This window comes from Agelaius tricolor, unplaced genomic scaffold (genome assembly GCF_023055355.1).
Source record: "Agelaius tricolor isolate 1412-34295 unplaced genomic scaffold, bAgeTri1.0.p SCAF_10, whole genome shotgun sequence".
Classification (NCBI taxonomy): domain Eukaryota; kingdom Metazoa; phylum Chordata; class Aves; order Passeriformes; family Icteridae; genus Agelaius; species Agelaius tricolor.
This window is the reverse complement of record NW_027269270.1, coordinates 20,000,599-20,022,749: the sequence shown is the minus strand read 5'-3', so window position 1 is coordinate 20,022,749 and position 22,151 is coordinate 20,000,599. Positions and strand designations below refer to the sequence as shown.

Here is a 22,151-nt window from a genome sequence, read left to right as displayed (position 1 = left end):
TCCTGACACTCTTTCAGTCCTGGCTCTGCTGCTCAGCTTCAAGCACAGTGCAAAGTAGCTGGGTATGAAGATGGCTTCATGTTTTTTAATTGTGTAAGCTTAATTTAACAAGGATAATAGGATAAGAATGTTATATTATAAAGCAGCAAAATTCAGATTGCCCCATCCATACCCAGCTGTACAGCTCCTTCTCTGGGGTTGGGCATCTTTGCCAAACTGTGCAGCTCTCTGCTGAAGCTCAGTGTCCTTATTTAGGCTTTCTCCTTCGCCATGACTTATTTCAGAGTCTGGCTTTGTTGTGATTTTTTTTTTTCCCCAGGAGCTTGCTTCATTTTCTTTCTGTGTTTTGTTTTTTCCCCGTAGACAAACATTGGCTCCATCCTGGCATCAGTAAATCCCTACAGAGCCATCCCTGGTCTGTACGGTGTGGATGCCATGGAGCTGTACAGACAGCACCGCCTGGGTGAGCTGCCTCCCCACATCTTCGCCACCGCTAACGAGTGCTACTGCTGCTTGTGGAAGCGTCATGACAGCCAGTGTGTTCTCATCAGGTTAGAGATGGACAACCAGCTACTCCACGGCTGCATGACACGCCTTGCTCCTGCTGTTCCATTTGCATTGACATCTGCCTGAGTACCCACACCACCCTCCCTGCCTTTGCCTGATCCCTGCTTGTCACAGCGGAGATGTCACATGTTTGTTCCCAGAGATCACTTCTGTGCCGTGGGTAGGATGGTCATCAGCTCTGGCTGTCCTGGATTTGTGAATGAAATGTGTGTTTTTTCTTAACAGTGGAGAAAGTGGAGCCGGAAAGACTGAGAGCACCAAGTTGCTCCTGAAATTCCTGTCAGCCATGAGCCAGACCTCCCTTGGGGCCCCTGTGTCTGAGAAGAGCACTCATGTGGAAGAAGCCATCCTGGAAAGCAGGTACAGTCACCCCCATGGGCACCCAGAGTGCTGGGTCAGCCTGCTTTTGGGGGGCCCTGCCTTTGGGGGGCTCTGCCTTCTGGCAGGGATGGAGCCAGACCTGGTAGAGAGGATGACAGAGCTGAATGATATCACACCAGGGAAACACGAAGGTTGCTGTCTTGCTGGGATGTCTCACCCTGGCTGCTCTCCCAGCTGTCCATGGATGAATCAGGCTTCTTTCCAACAGTAATGTGGGATGTGTCTCCTACGCTGGAGAATTAATGCTCTAGCTCTCAACTGTAGCTGTCCTCACAGAGAGTCTCTGTCATAGTCCTGGTTTCCTCCATGAGCCCCTGCTTTCCCCCAGCCTCCCTGTGTTCCAGGCTGCTGGTTTGTCTTGCCCTCAGGAGTCCCACGGGCAACCTGGCAGCTCTCCTGCTGTCCTGGCAAGTGATTTCATGGAGAACCATCCATGGGAGCTGGCACCAGGGAACAACCACCACCCACCTAAACCCTGACGAGGCATCAGGCAGGCAGAGAAGCGCCTGAATCAAATATGTTTGAGAGAGAAGCTGTCAGCAGTGAGGGAATGGAGACACATTTCAGGGAAAATACTTAATGCCAGAAGAGGTCCTGACACCCCTGAGGGACCATAGCCCACAGGTGACCTACTGGAACAGAGACATGAAAGGAAAACGTGTCTGCAAAACCTGAAGAAGAAAAGTGTGGCTGAGGAAAACTAGTAAGAGGCAGAGAGCAGCAGAGAAAATAAGGAAGCAAAGAATGACAGAGAGAAGAAGTCCTGAGTGTGACCCCAGGCTCCTGTGCTGCAATGCTGGGGGAAATTTTGAGGGAGTGAATGTAACCTGAGTTATAAAAGAAAGCTGAGGCTAAGAAATGGAGGACAGTAGGTGTTTGACATCAGGTAAGCCTGGGGAAGAGGCAGGAAAGATACATCTGTTTTGTTGTTTGTGTCCTTGTTTTCCTTAGTACCTGAATTATATCAAACAAATTACATTAAAGTTTCCTGACTGTCTTGCCTGTGGCTGAAGGACCTTGCTGGCTGGTCCTGCAGTTTGGTACTGTCAAGGCTGAGCCTGCAGATTAGTCCCAGATGGAGTCTGTGATATTTGCAGAAACTTCCAGAGGAGGCAGCTGTGAGAGCACTGTGGGTTTTAGGTCCTTGTAAAGCAGAGCAGCCTTGAGCAGAAGGGCTGCTGCCCTTGGACCTGGTGTTCCAGAGACTGTTGTTGGATGATTTATCCTTTGCAGGTGTGCAGGTCTTAGCAGGCATGGAGGCAAATTGGACAAAGCTCTGAAGAGCAGTACAGTCATGACTTAAGATCTGCAAAATCTGCTTTAAGGCAAGCGGCTTAGAAGGCTCAAGCACTATTAGCAGTGAAGTGATAACTTGACAGTGATCAGAGAGCTTATGATGGTGGGTAGGTGATCCCTGAGTCTGTAAGATGCCACAGCTGTGAGCTGGAGTGAAGTTAGAGATCACAACCTGTTCTGTGTACATCTCTAGTGCTACATGAACTATTGCAGTGTGAATGCAATAGAATCTGATTTGTCACCTTTCTCTGAAGACAAGAAGCTGAAGGCCTGGCCCAGACCCAGAAGCTGCTGCTGCTTCTCCTATGGACCCTGCCTCATGTGTTTGGAGTTCAGCTGCACTTGCTCTGACATTGGCCCTCCTCAGGTTCACTTATGGTGGATTTTCATGCTTGCAGCCCAGCACATACCAAGGAATAACACTGGATTCTTTCTCAGTTTCATACAGCATTGCAAACAAAGTGTTCGTCAGCTTTCTATGATTTGCCTGTGTTGGTGTATTTCTCCAACTTGGTGTATTTCTCACAAACCAGGCTCTCAAAACTCCTTTGGCACTGTTGATTTTGTCTCCTTTCTTGAAAATATCCATCAGTTCATTAAAAATTCTGCTAACTTTCAGCTTTTTTTCTTGCTTGCTTCATTCTGAAGCTCCCTTCTCCATGTTGGGTGCCACTGCTGACAGCATAACCACCTTTCCTGCTATTCACCCCACAAGTCTTCAAATCTTTTTGTCTTCAACTGTTCATCAGAATCCTGAGCTGCATATGGTGCAGTATTTCTGAACTCCAGACTTCTCTTTCTGCTGCCCCGCTGAAACTGGTTCCCATTATTCTGAATGCTGGAGTGCATCCTGCCCACACCCAGCGAGCAGCCAGCATCACCTTCCCGATGTGCTGTTCCCCCTTGCAGTGCACTTCTGCCTCAGGTGCCACACTGTGATGTGCTGCTGGCACAGGGGCCATTTGCTCAGCCCAGGGCCCCTGCCCTCATTCCTGGCTGAACCAGCTCACCCCACCCTCTGCCTTGCAACTGCTCAGACACCCTCCTGCTTATTTCCCCTCCTAAGCCTGAAAGACTTTGCACTCGTGTGTGTGAGCCCATTGCCAAACTGAACTATAAAGATATTTCCTTGTGATTTTCTTATATCATTTAGCATGATTTAGAGCCATAAAGATTGGCCAGCTGGCTCCTGCACTCTCACTGCATCTGTGGTGGTCATATAACCCTGTTGTCCCTTTTCCTGTCTGTCTCTGTTAATTTTGTTGATTCATGGCAGTGGTGTGGATATTTCTGTGCAATGTCCTTATTTGCATACTTGTTTCAGAGGTGTGAGTCTTGGAGTTCAGATTCTCCAGGGCAAGAAACTTCCCTGATCTGCACACCCAGATTTCTCTAACTGGCATTTCAATGGTTGTAGTGTGTTGTAACAGAGGAATTTTCATTTCTATCCTTGTCACTTGACAGTGATTGTTTCAAGAGGTGTTAGGAAAATACTGCCTGGATTTTCCTGAAGGTTGTTGACTATTTCATTAAGCACAGCCCTCCCTTAGCTAACACTTGCAGGGTCTGAAACCTTCTGCAAACTTCAGGGTATCTCTAGTTGTGGTTATTTTTTATGCTGTGTTTACTAATTTGTGAATAATCCCATATCTGCCCCAGTCTCCAGTGGGACTGCACAATAGATCTGTGGAGATGTTTAAAAGCCAGTATTTCTCAGGGTAATAACAGCAATAACTTTTGTTTAAAACTATGTATGTTTTAAAATTAGACATGAAAACATACAGGCTGTTCTTATAGCACCTCTGTGATTCCTTGCTTGTCAGCCCTTCAGGTTATTTTAGAATTGGCTTAATTGCAGAAATAAATATTTTAATCCTGGATTCTGTGTGTCAGTTTGAGTGGTTTAGGCTTTTCCCTTGTACTGTTCTGAGAAGCAAGTACCAAGCATTTTAACTGTTTTTTCCTGAAGATGAGAAGGCGAACAGCAGACAAAATTCTTCAATTAATGGCTGGTCTGATGTTTGGTGATAGATTTTTTTGCCCTGTTTTTTTTTGACCTGAAGTGGATGATGATACTCTCTTAGAATGTAATTTCCAAATCTATAGTGTGTCTATAGTCCCTCTACTTGGAAACCATGTAGCTTATATCAGCCTAAGCAAGATTTAGGTAACAAGGGCTTGTGTGTTCCAGTATGAAATTTAAATAACAAACAAATTGTTTTGTTACTGTTTGTTAGTTTGAAGATGTTTTCCTGTAATTTTAAGAGATAGTTTATCAAAGGCAGAATGAAAAAATGTAGAATGAGTATAGAAGTACGTGGTTTAAAGCTACAGAGTGTTTGCCATATATGTCTGATGCTTCTGAAAATCCTTGAAAAAGTACACTTGCATTCATGGGATGTGCTGTATTGAGGACACAGCCTGGCTCTTGCCACCTTTCATTTCCTCAAGCCACACTGGTGGGGAATGCCCTTGACAGCGTGAGCACCAGCTGCCCATACAGACTGGAGACTGATTTAATTAACTGCAATCCCAAAGGTTTAACATTTATCTAGCAGCATGTTAAATTGCTCTTGCCATCCTTCCTTTCCCTTGAGCTCTTGTGCTTGTCCAGGCTGGTGCTGTAACAAATAAATCTCTTGGGGCAGAACACAGCATGCAAATGTCAAAAGACTCGTTTTAATCGTATCCCATCACTAATCATATCTTCATTGCCTTGTTTCTACAGCCCCATTCTGGAGGCCTTTGGAAATGCCAAGACAGTTTATAACAACAACTCCAGCCGCTTTGGCAAGTTCATCCAGCTGCACTTCTCTCAACATGGGCACATCCAGGGAGGCCGAGTCACTGATTGTATCCTTTTCTGCAGTGCACCAGAAATGGATTTGGATTGAGTGAGCAAAGACCAGGACGAGCTCAGTGTAGGTCAGAAAATCCCTCATCAAAGTTCTTCAAAGTCAATTTACAACAGCGGGCAAATTTGCAACTTAAACAGGGAATAAGTGTTTGTTTTGTGGCTCTGCAGCACCTAACTCTGGGAACCTTTTCTCTCAGTACTGCATTAGGTAGGGGCATAGTTTGACTTTTCACTTCATTAATCTCAACACTCGGTACTTAAAGCCCTGGAATTGTCTACCTTGGAGGATCCCCTAGGTTGATTACATTCTGTTTGCTCCACATAAAATTGTTCACTTATCTTAGCTCTACCATCATGAATTTGTGATTGAGAAAAATGAGACCAAACTAAGAATAAATAAATTCTGCAAAATATTTGGGTGCAGAAGAGAATGTTATGGGCTGCCATCTTCAGTGGGCCTTGGAACCCTAGTCATAGAATCAAAGAATATTTCAAGCTGGGAAGGACCCATAAGGATCATTAAGTCCAACTCCCTGTTCCTCTCAAGACTACCTAAAATGAAATCATATGACTTATGAACACTGTCCAGATGCTCCTTGTACTCTGATGAGCTTGGTGACGTGACCACTTCTGTGGGGAGCCTGTTCCAGGGACAAGAAGGACGGTGAAGACTGGATATAGTCAAACTGTGTTGAGCCATGATGACTTTCTTCCCAGTATGGCCAGGTACTCCTGTCCCAAAGGCTTTGACACATCTTTTGTCTCCATGAGGGAGGTAAAGCTGCCCTGGCTACATTTCCTGATGTATGTTCAAAGCTGCTGCTGACTGCAAACCACACCAATTGGCTCTGGAGGAGCAGCCAGATGAATTTACTGCTGTTGTAAATGACAGGCTTGGATTGTTTGGCCTCTGCTCTTTGTGCTGTCAGGAGATTTAAGATAGTGGTCTCCTGCAAGAGCACTGAGAACTGATGCAAGACTTGCTGTGTGCAATGCAGGCTTTCAGATAAGAGTGGCCTCTAATCTTTCTAGGTGTCCCTAATGTGGCTCATATTTTGTTAGGTTATCTATGCTCTACCTGGCCCTGCCCTTTTAAATGTCTCTTTGGCACATCATACCTCCTTGGACAGTGAATAGAGAGGATGATCTAAGATGATGTTTAGCACCACTCTACTGGCTTTACAAAGTGTCAGTTATTTAATGATTTGTTGCTGGTTGTAGGGTTCATCCCAATGTTTCTAGAAGATTTTTTGCCTATCATCAAGAAATCTGTGCTTCTGTCACTTGGATGGTTTTTCCTTAACCTGCTATTCAGATTTACTGGAAAAGGTAGGTATCACCTCCACTGAGTGCTGGGTGAGCCCTCTCCTCAGAGAAGGTGTGGCAGTGCCAGATCAGTTCCTGGATGAGGCTGTCTGCACTGCAGCATGTAGACATCAGCTCCTGAGCTGTTACTACTGCAACTGTCCCAGCTGAGGAAGAGGCAGAGGAGCAATGTTTGTTCTGTGTCTATCACAGCCTGTTCTCCCATCTTTGATAAAGATGGGAGAACCTCTGTGCATTACACAGAGGTTCCAAGAAAGAACTGTTTACCAAGGAGAAAGGGAGAGAGAAGTACCTGGAAACGTAGCTCCACAGAGAAGCATATGGGGTACAACTCCAAAAGCAGGCATCTCTGATTGGATGTGGTTTACTTTGGAGTCAGGAATTCACTGAGGAGCAGGGCCAGAGCTGACAAAGTTCAGTTTGTTAATGTGTATGCTCAGTTGCACAGCCACAAAGATCTTGATGTAGAATTTACTTAGACAAAACCATCATTAAATAGCAAGAAACCCCTCTGGTGCATTGGCCCTGGAGATTTACCTGTGTTCTGGTCCTCTCTTGGTCTTTGCAACCACAAGTCTGATCTTTTCCTGCTGGCTACTCTTGTATTCTTTGTTTCAGAACAGGGTGGTACATCAGAACCCTGGGGAGCGGAATTACCACATCTTTTATGCTCTGCTAGCTGGTGTGAGCGGGGAGGAGAAAGGTAATTTCATTTTCTGGGATATGTCTCTTGTGCTCTTTCCAGTCCAACATGTGAAGCAGGTGTAAGTCAGTTAGAGCATGGATAGTTCACGTACTTGATATGTAGCTGCTTCTTGAAGGCCAGCCATATGGTGATTTTGTGGGAAACAGAAAGGAGAGTTAAGAGAAAGAGGCTGAGGATTACACAAATTCCTTATGAGAAAAGACTTCAGGCATTCTCTGCTGAAGAAAAAAGTATGTACAAAGTCATGAGGTGATGGAACTGGCTAGAGGCAGAGGAAGGGTAAAGAGTCTTGATTCAGTTGCTGGTGGGAGCTGTTCAAGGAGCTCAAAGGATGGACTGATATATTTTTAGAACAAATCTTCAGTATAGGTAATAGTAGAGAGAAGAATTACAAAGATCAGTGATGTAGTGAAGGTACTAGAGTACTACATAAAACATGTCTTGTGTCTGAACAAAGGGTTTATAGCTCTATATCTGGAGAAGAGAGGTGAGTCTGAAAAAGTGCACACAGAGACAATGGCAGCTGCAGCCTGTGGACAAATCCTCCCTGTAGTGCAGCATCCCCCTAACAACTTTTGTGTGTGTCTGTCCCAGGCATTGCTGAGCACTGATGGTGTTTCTGGAGAGGTCAGATAGGCAGGCAGGAACATGTTACAGTTGTACTCTGGTTTTGAGGGCCTGGGGAATTTCTTTATGCTTTTGGTTTCTGTGTGTTAGGATAATCAGATGGAAGATTTGGGCCTGACAGAGTAGAAGGGAGTAGGATTTCAGTTTTAGGGGGTACGTGCAGGAATGGCTACTTAGGTCAATTCAGAGATCAGTCTAAAGCGAAGGAAAATAGTGGGGATTGTGGTTATTATCAATTGCTTAGGGAAAACATACAGAACAGATTCCTGTCTTCAGATCTCTGCTATTCCTCCCCATCTACTTCTCCAAGCTGGCGTCCCAGGCAGCTTCACCTCCCATCTGTAATGTGGTTTTGGCTCTTGATCATCCTTGTCTCCTTTCTCCGTTGATCTTTTAGTTCTCCTACATTCTTTACAAAATGGGGGATCAAATCTGCAGATAGTGTTTAAGTGCACAGCAAATATACAGAGACCTAATTCTGGTTTTACATTTAGTTTTGTGAACTATGCTCAGTTTTTAACTACTGCTTAGCACTGAATGTCTTCAGAAATCTGACTGTGACTCTCTGAACTCTGTGTCAAATGATGATATCTAATTTAGAGGTCATTACCATATGTATACAGTTAAGACTGTTTTTCTGTACACCTTTGGAGCTAGAATTAAAAGTTTTTTTCTTGAGTCAATTCAGTATTGACATATTCTTCTGAGACTCTGCAGCTTGGGATTTGACTATTCTAAATTACTTTGCACACCATTTGCAAGCTTTGTTACAGCACACCCTCCCACCCTCCTCTTCTATGAACTAAAGGACTGGTTGCTAAATAAATTGTTGTCTGTCCCCTGCCTCTTTTTCTTCTGTTGCAGAGAGCCTCTCCCTGTGTGAGCCAGAGACTTATCGCTACTTGAACCAGTCTGGCTGTGTGACTGATGAGAACCTGAATGATGTAGAGATGTTCAGGAAGGTCATGGTGAGTCCAGTCCTAACTCCTCCTGAACTTTTGGGCACAGTTTCATGGAGTAAACATGCTGCATGGTCTAGATCTCACAGGCAGAATTGATTTGCCTTAAGCTAAAATTTGGTGTTCAACAAGTCCAAAACTCAGCTAAAACAAGACTCAAAAAGCTGCTTTAGTGTACAAAAATGGGGGGATTTGGAAAACAGTCAATATGAGTGATAATTTAGAATGATAGAAAATTTGGGGGAGCAGAATCTAGGTGCCTCCTAGATTCTCTGATTCTGGGAACCTCAGACTGACCATTGGAAAGGGAAGAGTTTGGTCTGAAGGTACTGTTCTCCAGAAATATTCCAGTGAAGTTATATCACCTGGGCAAATCACCTATTCTGAAATATCACAGAGGTTTAAAAGACACCTGTTTATCAGAGGTTGAGGGATTAGCAGGATGAATGTGCAAATTCATGTTTTGTTTGATAACACTTGTTGGCCTGAAAGCTTTAATAATGTCGGTGAAACCTGATAGGCAAGATGAGTAGAGTCAGTTTAGGATTTCAGTACCTCCTGGTTAGGTGTGATTTAAGGGAGGGAGGCACCTGTACAGCAGAAGTTTCAATGGCAATATGGCATTTATTCTTCAGCTGAAGAGATGCTGGAGGAAAGAAGGGAGCTAGAAGCCCAGAGTGCCCCACTGACAGGGTATATGCATGAAGACTAGGCCCTACCTCTCAAAGTCAATTTATGCCCCAAAATCCCTGGCTCACATGCAGGCATTAAGAGGGAATGTGCCATACTTCCTCATTATCTGATAATCTCTTTCCAACCATCTAACAGTTAATGCTGAAAGCCTGGTTTTAAATCTTGCTGCATAAATCTACTATACTAAGAATGAATTAAAGGGGTTATGTGGATCAGAGTAAATTAAGTATCTTATATGGATCCATCCTTCAGGGAAGAAAATAAGTGAGAATGTGGAAGCCATCCAGTAACATCTGTAACCTGTGCTGCCAGTGTTCAGGGTAGGATTTCCTCACACAGGCACAAACATTCTCTTTCTTGTGACAGACTGTCAGTGGTGGCAGCAAAGTGCAACCTGAGGATGGGGACAATGCCCACCTGCCTTAGGTGGCAATAGAGTAAATGTAAGAGAGAATGGGAGACAGTAAAGATCATTGACAAATGTATAGCTCAGAGAGGTGCTGTGCCATCCCATTTCATTTGTATTCATGGTGACTGTAATTCTGAGTTTTACATCTTACACACACTGGACCTGGCTCTGGTGGTTGCATTGTACCTGGCTGCACATACCACTAACATTAGCTGTTTGGTTTTGCACAGACTGCCATGAAGGTGGTGGACTTCAGCACTGAAGAAATCAGAGACATCTTCAAACTTCTTTCTGGCACACTTCATTTGGGAAATGTTGAATTCATGACAGCTGGTGGGGCCCAGATTACAACAAAAGCAGGTAAGTAGGACCTTAGCAACTTGGTAGACCATGCAAAACCCCATAAGGTGCCCAATAAAGCCCTCTCCCTATTCCTTTCTCTCTCTGTTATGCTGGTCTGTAGTATCTTCACCAGCAGGTTCCCTGTAGTTGAACTCTACAGAAGCATTGCCACAGGATGCATTGCCCCTGGGCACCAGTGGGATTTAGTTGGTCTGTGGCCCTGTGATCCATTCGTGCTCCTCGATATTCTCAGACTGAGTCCACAGCCTCACAGTTTCTCTTTTGAATTGAAAGAGATGGAAGAAATAGATCAGGAAGGAGTTTGAGATAAAAGTACTCTGTTAGAGCCTTTCCCCCATCTTCATTTGAAGCAGTTGCTAGTGTGCACTCTGTTACAGTTATTTAATCTGAGATGGTCTGCAAAGCAAGTCCCAAAACAGACAGAAGCTAAAAATGTATTACAAGTGTTTCAAGTCTAAAGTTAATTGTCTTTCTTCTTAACATCCAAGTTTAGCAATCCCATGCTCAGACTGCAGTATTGTGCTTTTACAAAACATGTCTTCTCATGCAGTGTTTTGCTGGTGCTGAGTATTGCCCATGGTTTTGCTCTTCCTGTTGTCAGCAGGAAGGCTGACTTACATGAGTACCTGACTGTGCTCTATAATGGGCATATGAGCCCCAGACTGGGTATGTGAGCCTACAGCCTTGGGTATGCCCAGGAGAATCAAGTAAGAGGGAATGTGTTTTGTGCTGGAGTTTAGTCACCTGTTTTGTAGAAGTCCCTGGGATTTCCTGACCACACTGTAAAAATATCCCTATGAGTGATGGGGATCCATGCAGGAGAAAAACGTGTGTCTTCCTTTTAGTTCTGAATGTTGCCAGTGACCTCCTGGGCTTGGACGCCTTTCAGCTCTCTGAAGTGCTGACACAGAGGTCCATGATTCTGCGTGGGGAAGAGATCAGCTCCCCTCTCACTGTGGAGCAGGTAATGTCCTAGTGTATGCTTCCACTTCTGCCACTTCTGCATTTCCAGGTCCTGAGTCTTCCTCTGTGTCACCCATTCCAGCCTAGGGCCTCCTGTTTCTCAGGTATTTTGCCCTTATTGGTAGCTCAGGTCCCAGTGTTGACTCTGCTTTTCAGGCTTTACAGGGGAGTTCACCTGCACAATACTGGTTTTAAGTCACCTTCACTCACCAGGAGCTGGTCATACTTGTGTCATGCAGATGGTGCATCAGATGTTTTGTGGTAATTGCATGTGTGCATGCTTTAACCTGCAGAACTTCCAGGCTGTGCTGTGTTTACTGGAAGGTAAAAGCTGGCACACAATTCCCACAAAATATCTGGCAGATGTTGGGCTGTTACCCCACAGCAGCTTCTTTCTGGATCCATACAACCACAAAGGAGGACCACATAAACTGATATGCAGCTCTTGTGGTGCTGCTGATCACTTGAGGGCACTCTTGGTGTTTTAGGCCATGCACAGATAACTGTAGAAAATCCTCTGTCACTAATAAAATGTAAGACACTGGAAGACAGGGTGTACTATTACTAGGATGGAAAAGGCCCCATGTTATAGCAAAATGAACATCTGTAATGGAAATCACGTGCTGGCACAGACTGCAGAGGGTTATCAATCCAACACCTACATTGGCAGAGAAGCCAGAGTTACTAGACTCTCTCTGATGGATGTCTGTCTAACTTTCCTTCAGATTTCCCATGGAAGGAATTTCACAGCATCTTTAAGTATCCTGCTTTAGCTGCAGTGGAGTCTGGAGTTGAAAAGATTTTCCTCATATTTTAGATTACCTTTGACATCCCAGCTGTCCACCTTACAAGCTTTGGCTTCTGTGAAGTTTTTCATGTGGTGTTCTCTTTTCTAAGCTAAACAATCCAGTTCCTTCAGTGCTTCCTTGTAAGTAATTTTCTAAATCTCTTTGTCTTCTGTCTCTGTTTTCCCACATCTTTTAAGAAGTGGAGTGCCCCTAACTGGGCACTGTGTTCAAGCTGAAGTCTCAGCAGTGCTCATTATGGTAGTGTAGTTGCTTATTTTCTTGCTGTAGACACACATGCTAATATATCACAAACAAAGCTTTGCCTTTCAGAAACGGTCTCCTTTTTCTGCATAGTCTGTGACCTTTCTTTGCAGTGAAATTTTGTGAAAAATATTTTCCAGCCTGTAGTCTGTGGTAGATATTTTCAATATCAGACACCACAGTTTTTTTCTCAGCTGTCAATTCTAAATAAGCCACATCTTTCTCTAGCAGTGTGTAAGGCTGGATAACAGATAATACCAGAGGCACTTCATGCAGTCCACAGCAATGGCATGCAGTTGTAGGATTGACAGAGTCTCCCTGAACAGAGCTTTCCCTGATGGTATAGCTGTTCCTGACCATGTGTGTGTATTGGACCCCACACTTACTGCTTGGAGCCCAGTGAAGTACCAAGGCTACAAGAAAATTGTGATAGCAAATGGATGCTGCCATTTAGCTGTGAGCCTGTTGCACTCAACACTGGGCCTGTAAAGGCTGTTCCTGCCTAAGCCCTAAGTGCTGCACCCATCTATTCCCACTGGTGGGGTAGCATTGCTGGGGATTTCTCATTATGTAATGGGCTCATTACCCATCTGAGCTTTGACATTTCAGTGGGCTGAAGGATGAACTGGCCTAAAGGCAGGCAAAGCTGGCAGGATGAAAGGCGCCTTTGAGAATCTCATTTGAGCCATATTGTGGGGAAAGTGGCTTTGCTTACAGCTGGATGGGGAGGTCCTGTTCCTGGAAAATGTGTCCAACTTACTGTGTAGCCAGATACACTACAGAGGCATGGCCTTGAGGGCATTCTAAGTCCCAACCAATAAGGCAGATCATCTGATGGAAAGAAGAAATAGCCAGAAAAGGCGTGTGTGCCCATGCTTTGAAATGTTCTCTTTAGTGCAGAAGGGAGGTTATTCTGTGTCAGCTTTGAGCTGCTGAAGAGGAAATAGTACCAAGGAAGAGAAAGGAGGAGAAATGTGGTTGGGTGAAAAGGAGGGTCTGGCAGGCTGGGCCTCAGAAGTTTGTGAGACACTGGAAGGGATCAGAAACAGTTGACCTGTGCCACTAGCAAAGAGCTCATGTTATTTAGGGTTGTAAAACTGAAGGGGGCTCGGGTGTATTTGTCATTGCTGGTCTGGCCTACTGAAGGAATTGCCCTGCTGGTGTCACAGGCAAGACAGGGGAAACAACCTGTAATCTATTTACTGCAGTTTATTTACAAAATGACAAGATTACAGCTTTCACCCTACTTGATTATTTCATGTACTGGCTTGCTCACCCCTCAGCATTACATTCTCTGGAACTCTTTAGATGTCAACTCCTTTTCTCAGTTGGGAGTTTGCAGCTTGTCCAAGAGGGTTGGGCAAAAGCTTGTCTGGGTTTATATTGTGCAGTTGCAGTTATCAGTCTCAGTACTACCAGCCAAAGTCCTTGGGCCTACCCTGACATTTATCCCCATATTTCTGATCTCCAGGATCTTTCCCCCCTTCCAGCATCTTTCTTCCAGTCATGATCTTTGCCATCTTCTCTCCTGGCTCCTTTTTCTGTCCTCTGAGATCATGTCTTCTTGTTAGGGACCCTTATTTTTGGCCTTCTCGTCTTTCCAGAACCCTAAACTCTGGTTTCCCATTCTAAATAGTGTATCTGCAGAAGGACAGCACATGACATCAGACTCCCAATTTGTGGTTCTGTCTCATGTCTCTTTATTAATTGGAAGATTTAAGGTGTGCCTCTTTTGTTTGTCCAAGTGTTATCAAAATATGCAACCAGCCCATTCCTTGGGCAGCTATCAGGTAGTAGGCTTTTGCTTGAGATACCAGAAGTTTGATTTTGGATGTTCATCCACATGCTTACATACACTCAGTTATCTACTGCCTGTTAGTGATTGCAATTTAAGTTAATTTAAGATTTAAGTTATTTTTCCCATGTGTGACACTTGGTTATGGTATCTGAATGGGATGTTGGGTCAACTGCAGCAAAGTTTCAACCCATGAACTTCTGGGGCATGTGTCCTGGCTGTTGGCCAGCCTAATTGGATTCCAGTAGGATAATGCTGTTTGCAGGAATGTTTTGGAAAGGGAATTTTTGAGGGTAACTTAATGACAGAATATTCTATTAAATCCTGCCCTACCAGTTTTTTGAAAACTGAGCAGACACCCATTTGACAGCTCTGCTAGGGGTACTGAACCGAGATACCTTGCCTGTCACTGCAAATGTTGGCTCAGGTGATACAAATTACTCCTGTGGGCTTAGTTGGGAGGTATTTTGCCACCTTCCCTGTCCCAGCACTTGTTCCAAAAAATGTCACTGATTTTGTTACTTCCTTCACCCTCTCAAGTGCAGTTACCCAAAGATTATGGCTTGTCTGTGTGTGGCCTGGCTATTTGAAAACTTGTTAAAAATAAATACTGCACTGTACACAGCCAGTACAGGGGCTGAGAAACCTGAACAGGAGTGGAGGAACCTGAAGTTCCACAGAGATTCGTGTGGCCCTTATGTCTTCTGTTCTCTTTGTGACTCATTTTTTCTCTCTGTATTTACAGGCAGCTGACTCCAGGGACTCCCTCTCTATGGCACTCTATTCCCAGTGTTTTTCATGGCTCATTAGCAAGATTAATACAAAGATCAAAGGCAAGGAAAACTTTAAGTCTGTGGGCATCCTGGATATCTTTGGCTTCGAGAACTTTCAGGTCAGGATTTTGTTTTTTGGGGGGTGGGTTGGTTTTGGAGATGTTGATGCATATTGGAAGAAACTTTGGTGGGTTTGCATCCTGGTAAGGATAGCATAGGGAATTCTGGAATCTCTACCCTGCCACTTTCCCCTGAAAGCAGGAAGATATATTTAGCTGCCCATTTCTGCCAGCCATATTCATACAGGCTGATGTTCAAGCCTGTATGGTTTGTGATACAGACCCTAAGGAGATCTGCTGTGATAGACAATACAGAATTTTTTATTTGTATGCAAACCAACTATCCAAACCCTACATGTACATTGTTTGTTTACATCTGTTTTCCACTGTGTGGAGAATCCTGCATGTGATGCTTCTAACTACAGCTGATGTGGGATGTATGTTGAACAGTCGTAGAGTGACTGCTCAGATATTTCATAGAAGATAAAGCCCTGTGACCTAACAGTTAGGGAATTTATTTCTTCCAAGAAGAGAAACATAATTGTCTTTGGCATGCTTTACTATGAATTAGATTTACTGAATTAACCTTGCACGGGCTACAAAAGCTGTTCTCCTAGTGGACCTCTCCATACTGTCCTCCTCATATCCACCTGACACCACTATGTTCTCTGCCTTTACTCCAAGCCTGGCACCTTCCCTTTTGCTGCTATAGATTCTTTTAGAGCTCAGGAACAAGAATGTAAAATTTGATGATTGTTTCTTCTTGCAGATGAATCGTTTTGCGCAGTTTAACATTAACTATGCAAATGAGAAACTCCAGGAATATTTCAAGGAACAAGAATGTAAAATTTGATAATTGTTTCTTCTTGCAGGTGAATCGTTTTGAGCAGTTTAACATTAACTATGCAAATGAGAAACTCCAGGAATATTTCAACAAACACATCTTCTCCTTGGAGCAGCTGGAGTACAACAGGTGACAAACAGTGGGAGTGGGGCCCCACTGCTTTCATGGGTAGCAGAAGGGAGGACATCATTCCTCCTGTGCTGCTCAGTCCCTACCACTGAAGCAGGAGAGACAGCTGGGCCTTAGTACAACCCTGGCTGTGGATGTGTGTTGTTAAGCATTGTCCATGTGCTTTGCCAGAATAAGTCACTTGTTTTCAGGAAAAAGTGTTCTCCATTGTAGTGTGCAGAAACTCCAGATTTCCTTCTGTCTCTCAGCTGAATGGAAAGTTCCTGGGCTTTAACCCATTAGACTATATAGTCACTGGGTGTGTTACTGACTTTGGTAATAATTTATCTATGGCAGTGGTGGTGCAATGCAGATGGAATCCTGGTGTGCAAAAAGGAAATTCCCTAAAGATAGAGATACCTGACAGCTCTTTCTGTCCTAGAGATTCCTATACTGTGAAAAGAACTCTTTTCCTTAGCAAGATTTACATCAGGCTGAGCTTGGGACCTTCTGCAGAGCTTTTTCCTCTTCTGTGGGCTTCATATTGGATTGTATTTTGTGAAGTACCTGTGATGTTCTAGAGTATTTCTGCTTCTAGAGAAGGCTGCTAGTCAAATACTTCAGTTGTTGCTCTGAAACAGAAGCCTTCATGTTTGTGAATGAAGGAATTGAATAGGGTCAGTGAGGGCAAATGAGAGCAGCCTTGTAAAGGGAGACGGTTGAATAGGCAATTCATTAAATTCTAAAGATTACAAAATTGCAAGGCTATTTATGTGCTCACTTCTCAGGCCAGTTCCACCATTGCAGGAATCTTGTATTAAAAATGGTGCCATCATGACAAATGATTTTTTCCTGATGGTTGCATAGATATTTAAGTTCTGTGGCTGAACTTTGGAAGGAATGACTACATGTCAAATAATTCTAAGGCAATATACTTAAAGCTCATCTTTCACCACATAAGCTCTGCTCCCTCAGGCTTAGTAAGTTGGTTCATGTATCTCATCTTGATGCTTTGAACATTAAAGTATGAAGCCTGGGCTGAAGCATTTGAAGGCAACAGTTCCACTATCTTCAAAATGTTAGTCTCCACCTGAAAGGAGGAGTTATCAGAATGTCAGTAAGTAGCTTCACACATAGCCTCTAGGCTTCCTTGTATTCTTAAGATTTATTCTAGGCTTCTCTGAATTCTGAAAACAGACATAATCCTCTACTATGGGAGTATAAGAAGATGGTAAGGGGAAGAACACATTCAGCATTTACAGGATGTCATTGGTGATTTTCAAAGCACATTAATGCACTACTGTACCTACATCAGCTCCTACTCTGAAAGATGCAGGGCCACCCTCTAGGCTCCCTGCATGACAGGCTAAAGCTTGTCTGTGTCATCCTCTTCAAAACTCTCCCTAGAAACTCTCTCCACTCTCTTCTCCTGGTGGACCTGTGAGCTGTGGTTCAGTCTTCTGCCAGATGTGCTTCAGGCCTGCTTTCCAGATTGGTGGGTCAGCAGCTGACTCTTGATGCTGTGTAGCAAACTGTCCATCATCACCACTGTGTGGGCTGCTGCTTGTCACTCCAGAAAGGGCACAGTCTTAAAATTCACGTGAAATTTGCTCAATGACTATAAGAAAAGCATCAGTCTATGTCACTGGTGTGGATAAGAAAGGCTGCCTCTTATTTCCATCTCCTTGTGTTAGCAGTGCATTGTTTCCCTTATTCTTCTTCCTCAGCCATAAGCCATAGCAAAGCCTAATTCCTGCAAATCACCCTGAGTCCTGGGACAGCTGCCAGGCTCAGTTACTTCTGCTCTCCTACACCCCAGGACATTGGATCTTGCATTTCACAACTTTGTTCTGTTTGTTCTTGTCTGTCAGGGAAGGGATAAGCTGGGAAGCCATTGACTGGATGGATAATGCAGAGTGCCTGGACCTTATTGAGAAGGTAAGCAGTTACCTGTGACACTTTCTAGGGATCAGTGGGGACTTCTGAGTGTCTTGAGATCTTCCCTGACATTTCCTAGTTTTAAAAGCAGATAGTTGCTTAGATCTTCTTCCCATAGTGACCTGGCAAAAGTATGAGCTGTCCTACCCATGGATCTGTCTCAAGAAAGCAGATCTCTGCTTATTGTTGAGAGTAAGCTTAGGAAGGGTGTCATAGTTTTAGACAGGGATTAGCATTCAAGTAAAACCTTAATGTGAATTTTTTATAAACAATCTCCACTTATGATGTGCTTGCTGAATGCATTAACTGTCCAGAATTCTGCTTTCAGTTTGAGTTTTGCTGGGTATAACTCAAGGGTTATTGCTCAATGGTCTGTTCAGATCTCCAGTTCTTGGCTTGGTGCTGTGTAGTGAAAGCTTTTGCTGACTGTAAAAGCTTGTTTCTTGTTTGGCTGTAGAAACTAGGTCTACTGGCTTTGGTGAATGAAGAGAGTCGATTCCCCAAAGGCACAGACAACACCCTTCTGGAAAAACTTCACAGCCAGCATATGGTAAGTAAGAAAATAACCTGGCAGGCAAATGATCAGTATGTTAGCCCCATCAGCATTTCAAAACCTAAAGTGAAGGTTTTGTTGATGTAAAATATGTGCTTTGTGCAGTAAATTTAAAACGCCTTAGGCCCGAACCTGCAAGTGTTTAATAAGGCTGCACTGAACACCAGTAATATGGAAAGCAACCTGAGCTTGGGCTCCTGTGCACACAGGGAAGAGGGAGTGTGCATTCCACAGGCTGCAGGCACTGGAGGTTTGACTCTGCAGCATGGGATGGGGTCAGGTTCTGCTGCTCTGCGCCGGGACACGAGGCAGCACCCCAGGCACAGGATGTGGTTGCACAGTGTGTGTGGGTTTCTCCTGCCAGCTGACTCACAGCAGTCTGCTCCAAAGCATGTCAAATCTGTCTCCTGGGGCTGGGGACGGCTTTTGCCTCATGACTTTTAATGAAAGCTCTCTTATTGTTCCTAATTAATTAAATTCTTTCATCCTCTGTCTTGTGTTCTGGACACAGTAGTGGAACTTTTTCATGCAGGTCAGAAAGCTATCCTGGGGACACAGAAACCCCACTGAGATCACTGTAGTAATCCCTTGTTGTCTCTGGTACAGCCAACACTTTGTTCTAAATAGCAAATAGACTGAAAACAAAGCAAATTAAAGCCTGTAGCATGGACTTATGGAATAATTAACTACTTCAGTAAGAGCATTGTCAGCAAATATGTTTTCTAGTCATCTAATTCAGGCTTCATCCAAGCTCGAAAAGATACAAATCTGTATCCTTTATCTGAATTTTAAAAATTGGCATAGATGCAGATATTCTCATTTTTCATATATGCATTGTAACTCTGCTAGTAATTCTCATTACTTAGTTAGAAGAAATAACAATGACTTTTGGTTGGCTACATACAGCTCTGAGGAAGTATATACTTTCCTTGGGCTTAAATCAAGACCTTCAATTTAGTCCACTGTGGCTTTGCCTTGTCTTGCAGGTCAAGAAATGTGAGAATGTGTTTTACCTTATTTTTTAAAAACTGTTGTTGGTATTTCTTAATATGGAACTAATGAATATTTTTAATGTATCACTTGTTATGAATTTTCTTTCTCAACTTTCCCAAACTCTTTAGTTTGTATCCGAATGGAGAAGTTTCAAAGCTCCTCTTTCTTTCTGCTGCTCATTTCTGAATTTGTCTACATATTTTTTTCTCTATTCTTTTCTGAGATAAATAATCAGACCAGAATGCAGTTCCCTTGGTAAGAAGGTACCTGTGGTTTATTGTAAAGCAGCATGAGACTGCCAGTATTATTTTGCATTCCTTTATGCCCCACTACATTTTGGCTGCTATTTTTGGTGATTTCTGTGCATTGAGTAGCCTTTTCATTAAGCTGTCCATAGTGTCACCTCTGTCTGCTTTGAGGCAATAGCAGTTAATGTGGAACCCTAGGAAGCTTGCAGGAGATGGAAGAGGCTGAGTTATAAGTGCAGGGAGGAACAGTGGAGAGTGCTCTAGGACTTGCATTTGCTGAAGGCAAAAGCATTTTTTATACCAGTTGAAGTCTCTAGTGCTGGCTGGAAGAGAATTGGAAGACATCCAGCCAGCATTGCTGGGAAGCCTGAGGAGAACAAGCCCTCTTCTCTGTTATTTTCTGTGGAATGCTGTAGTCTTAAGGAGGAAAAGCCTAAAGCTGGGATTTAAGAGAATATGACCTCTGAAACAACTGGAGAGAGGAGCAATAGGGAAGATAGCAGAAGGAACCAAAAGTGTTGTGAGCATGGGTGAAATATAAGGGCTTGGTGGAGAGGAGAACAGGATGCCAATCCACATGAGAGATCCAATAGCAGTCATTTTTGGAGTGGAAGGCAGGGAAGTTTGTGGTTGGAAAAAGATGACTGTATGGGGGAAGGGTAGAGCAATGAAATGGGATCAGTGTGAAAAGAAAAACACATGAAAAAAATTTCAGTAGCACTAACAAATTATCAGCATCAGAAGCTGTCCACCTGCTAAATACTGCTAAAAGATCTTGAAGATGAAAGAGCTGAATTACAAACAGCATCATGCAACATGTAACTTAAAATTTTTTTAGTACTTTTATCTGAGGAGGTGGGGGATTATATTAATTTTTAGAAAGTGTTGTAGGAAACTATAGGCCTATAGTTCTGATTTCACAGTTGGGTAAATTCACAGAATGTAAAAGGTCAATTACCTTAATGACAGGAGGGCCTAGAAGTGAGACAGTCTCCTACAAGCACTGAGGATTTCTGCTGACTCACAGGGAAGGCTGGTCTGAGAGGGGCCTCATGAGACTGATTGTGTTGTAAAGTGAAAATGAAAATGAAAAGCAGAATAGATAAATTTCTCTTGGAAAAGAGTCCTGATTTCACCTTTGAAATGATGGTCTCTGAACTGACTGTTGCTCTTCGGGAGTGACACCCAGACAGAGGCTGTGATGGAGTTCCATGGAAATACCAGCAAGGGGCTCAGCAGTAATAAAAATCCCCAAAAGAAGTAGTAAAAGCTCCCAGGAAACCAACAGTAAAAGTAGAAGCATTGCTATGGAACTGTATAGTCTGTAGATCACCTTCACTTTGAACCACATACACCATGGGGCCCCTCCACTCGTGGAGAGCTTCTGTCAGACCTGGTAAACAGCAGGTCTGGGACAGCTTCAGTGCTGCAGAAAACTGCATTGAAGGGACCTGCAGTGTGGAGACAAGACATCTTGGGTGGGTGTGATGGGTGTAAAAGTCACACATGGCCTATAGAAGATTAATGGCACTAATGGAAGCCAGGCTTAAATCCAAACAGCTCTAGTTCCACACATGTAGTTGTTTGAGAGCTCCCTGTGAAAGGACACTCCAGATGCAAGAAGTCTGCATGGGTTCACTTGTGGAATGAGCAAGTATTTCAAAGAGAAATCCCTTTGGGGTTACTAGTTAGGCAGGCCTCATAGAAAGAATTAGAGTTTGAGGGAATATTAGGATGAAAGTATGATTTACTTTCCTTTCTTTGTACTCTATCCTACATAGCCAGTGCTAGAGGCAGAATACTGCTGGATAGACTGTTGGTCTAGAGCAGCATGGCTGCTCTTAATCAGTTAAAATGGTTTTCACAGAACAGAGAAAGGAAGGGGAAAATGAGAGAGGAAAAAGAGAAAGGAAAACTGAATATTGAATGTAGGGGAAGAGAGGTGCAAGGAAAGATAAAGTATAGAGGAAGACAGGAAATTGGTATGTTATTTCTTTTGATGAAGAAAAGGTGTGGAGGTGTTATGCAAAGCTGCCATCTTCCCTGCATCCTGATCCTGTGTCCTGCACCACATGGTTTGTGTGGAGCTCAGTCTCCTCAGGTGTCAGACACACAAGAATTAACATTTCATCCATGGCATGCCTCTGCAGCCTTGATTCTGCAAGCCCTTGCTCACATGAGAAATGCCTTGAAGGGCTGGATATTTCCATCTTAAATTTGAGTAATATATTTGCAATGTAGCTGCAGACAGCTGCAGCAGATGTGGTCGGGCTCTGCAAGAGCAAAGGTCCTTGCCCATCCCAGCCTTGTCATAGTCATGGCAGAGTTCCTGACTGACTTTTTATTCTTATACCAGCATTATAAGACAACTTCTTTTTCTTTCATTTCAGAGCAACCCCTACTATGTGAAGCCTCGGGTGACAGACCATCAGTTTGGCATAAGACATTACGCAGGGGAGGTAGGTGTTCATGATGTGTTTGTGAGATGCTTGGTATATTCTGGACTTGAGGTCCTCAATTCTAGATTCCAAAAACCAAGAACATCTCTGAGCTCTGTTTCCACACATTTGATGTCCCATACCAGAGCACAATGAGTGTGATGGCCTTAAAATAGCATGTCACTCTGCAGTACTGTATTCTCCAA

General features: G+C 43.7%; 1 protein-coding gene across 4 annotated transcripts in view; it reads left to right on the top strand.

Annotated features, from left to right (window-relative positions):
* LOC139593747 (unconventional myosin-X-like) overlaps positions 1-22,151 on the top strand; it is a 95,531-nt gene that overhangs the window by 28,578 nt on the left and 44,802 nt on the right. Inside the window, exons 4-16 of one of the 4 annotated variants that reach the window (XM_071435066.1) lie at positions 364-551; positions 793-927; positions 4,973-5,097; positions 6,417-6,430; positions 7,046-7,130; positions 8,625-8,728; positions 10,052-10,181; positions 11,030-11,148; positions 14,737-14,883; positions 15,696-15,796; positions 17,647-17,713; positions 18,171-18,263; positions 21,898-21,966. In XM_071435066.1, coding sequence (XP_071291167.1) covers positions 364-551; positions 793-927; positions 4,973-5,097; positions 6,417-6,430; positions 7,046-7,130; positions 8,625-8,728; positions 10,052-10,181; positions 11,030-11,148; positions 14,737-14,883; positions 15,696-15,796; positions 17,647-17,713; positions 18,171-18,263; positions 21,898-21,966 — 1,377 coding nt within the window. Of the gene's footprint in view, positions 1-363; positions 552-792; positions 928-4,972; positions 5,098-6,416; positions 6,431-7,025; positions 7,131-8,624; positions 8,729-10,051; positions 10,182-11,029; positions 11,149-11,923; positions 12,076-14,736; positions 14,884-15,695; positions 15,797-17,646; positions 17,714-18,170; positions 18,264-21,897; positions 21,967-22,151 lie in introns of those variants that run through there. The other 3 variants (XM_071435065.1, XM_071435067.1, XM_071435068.1) reach the window with 3 other exon arrangements.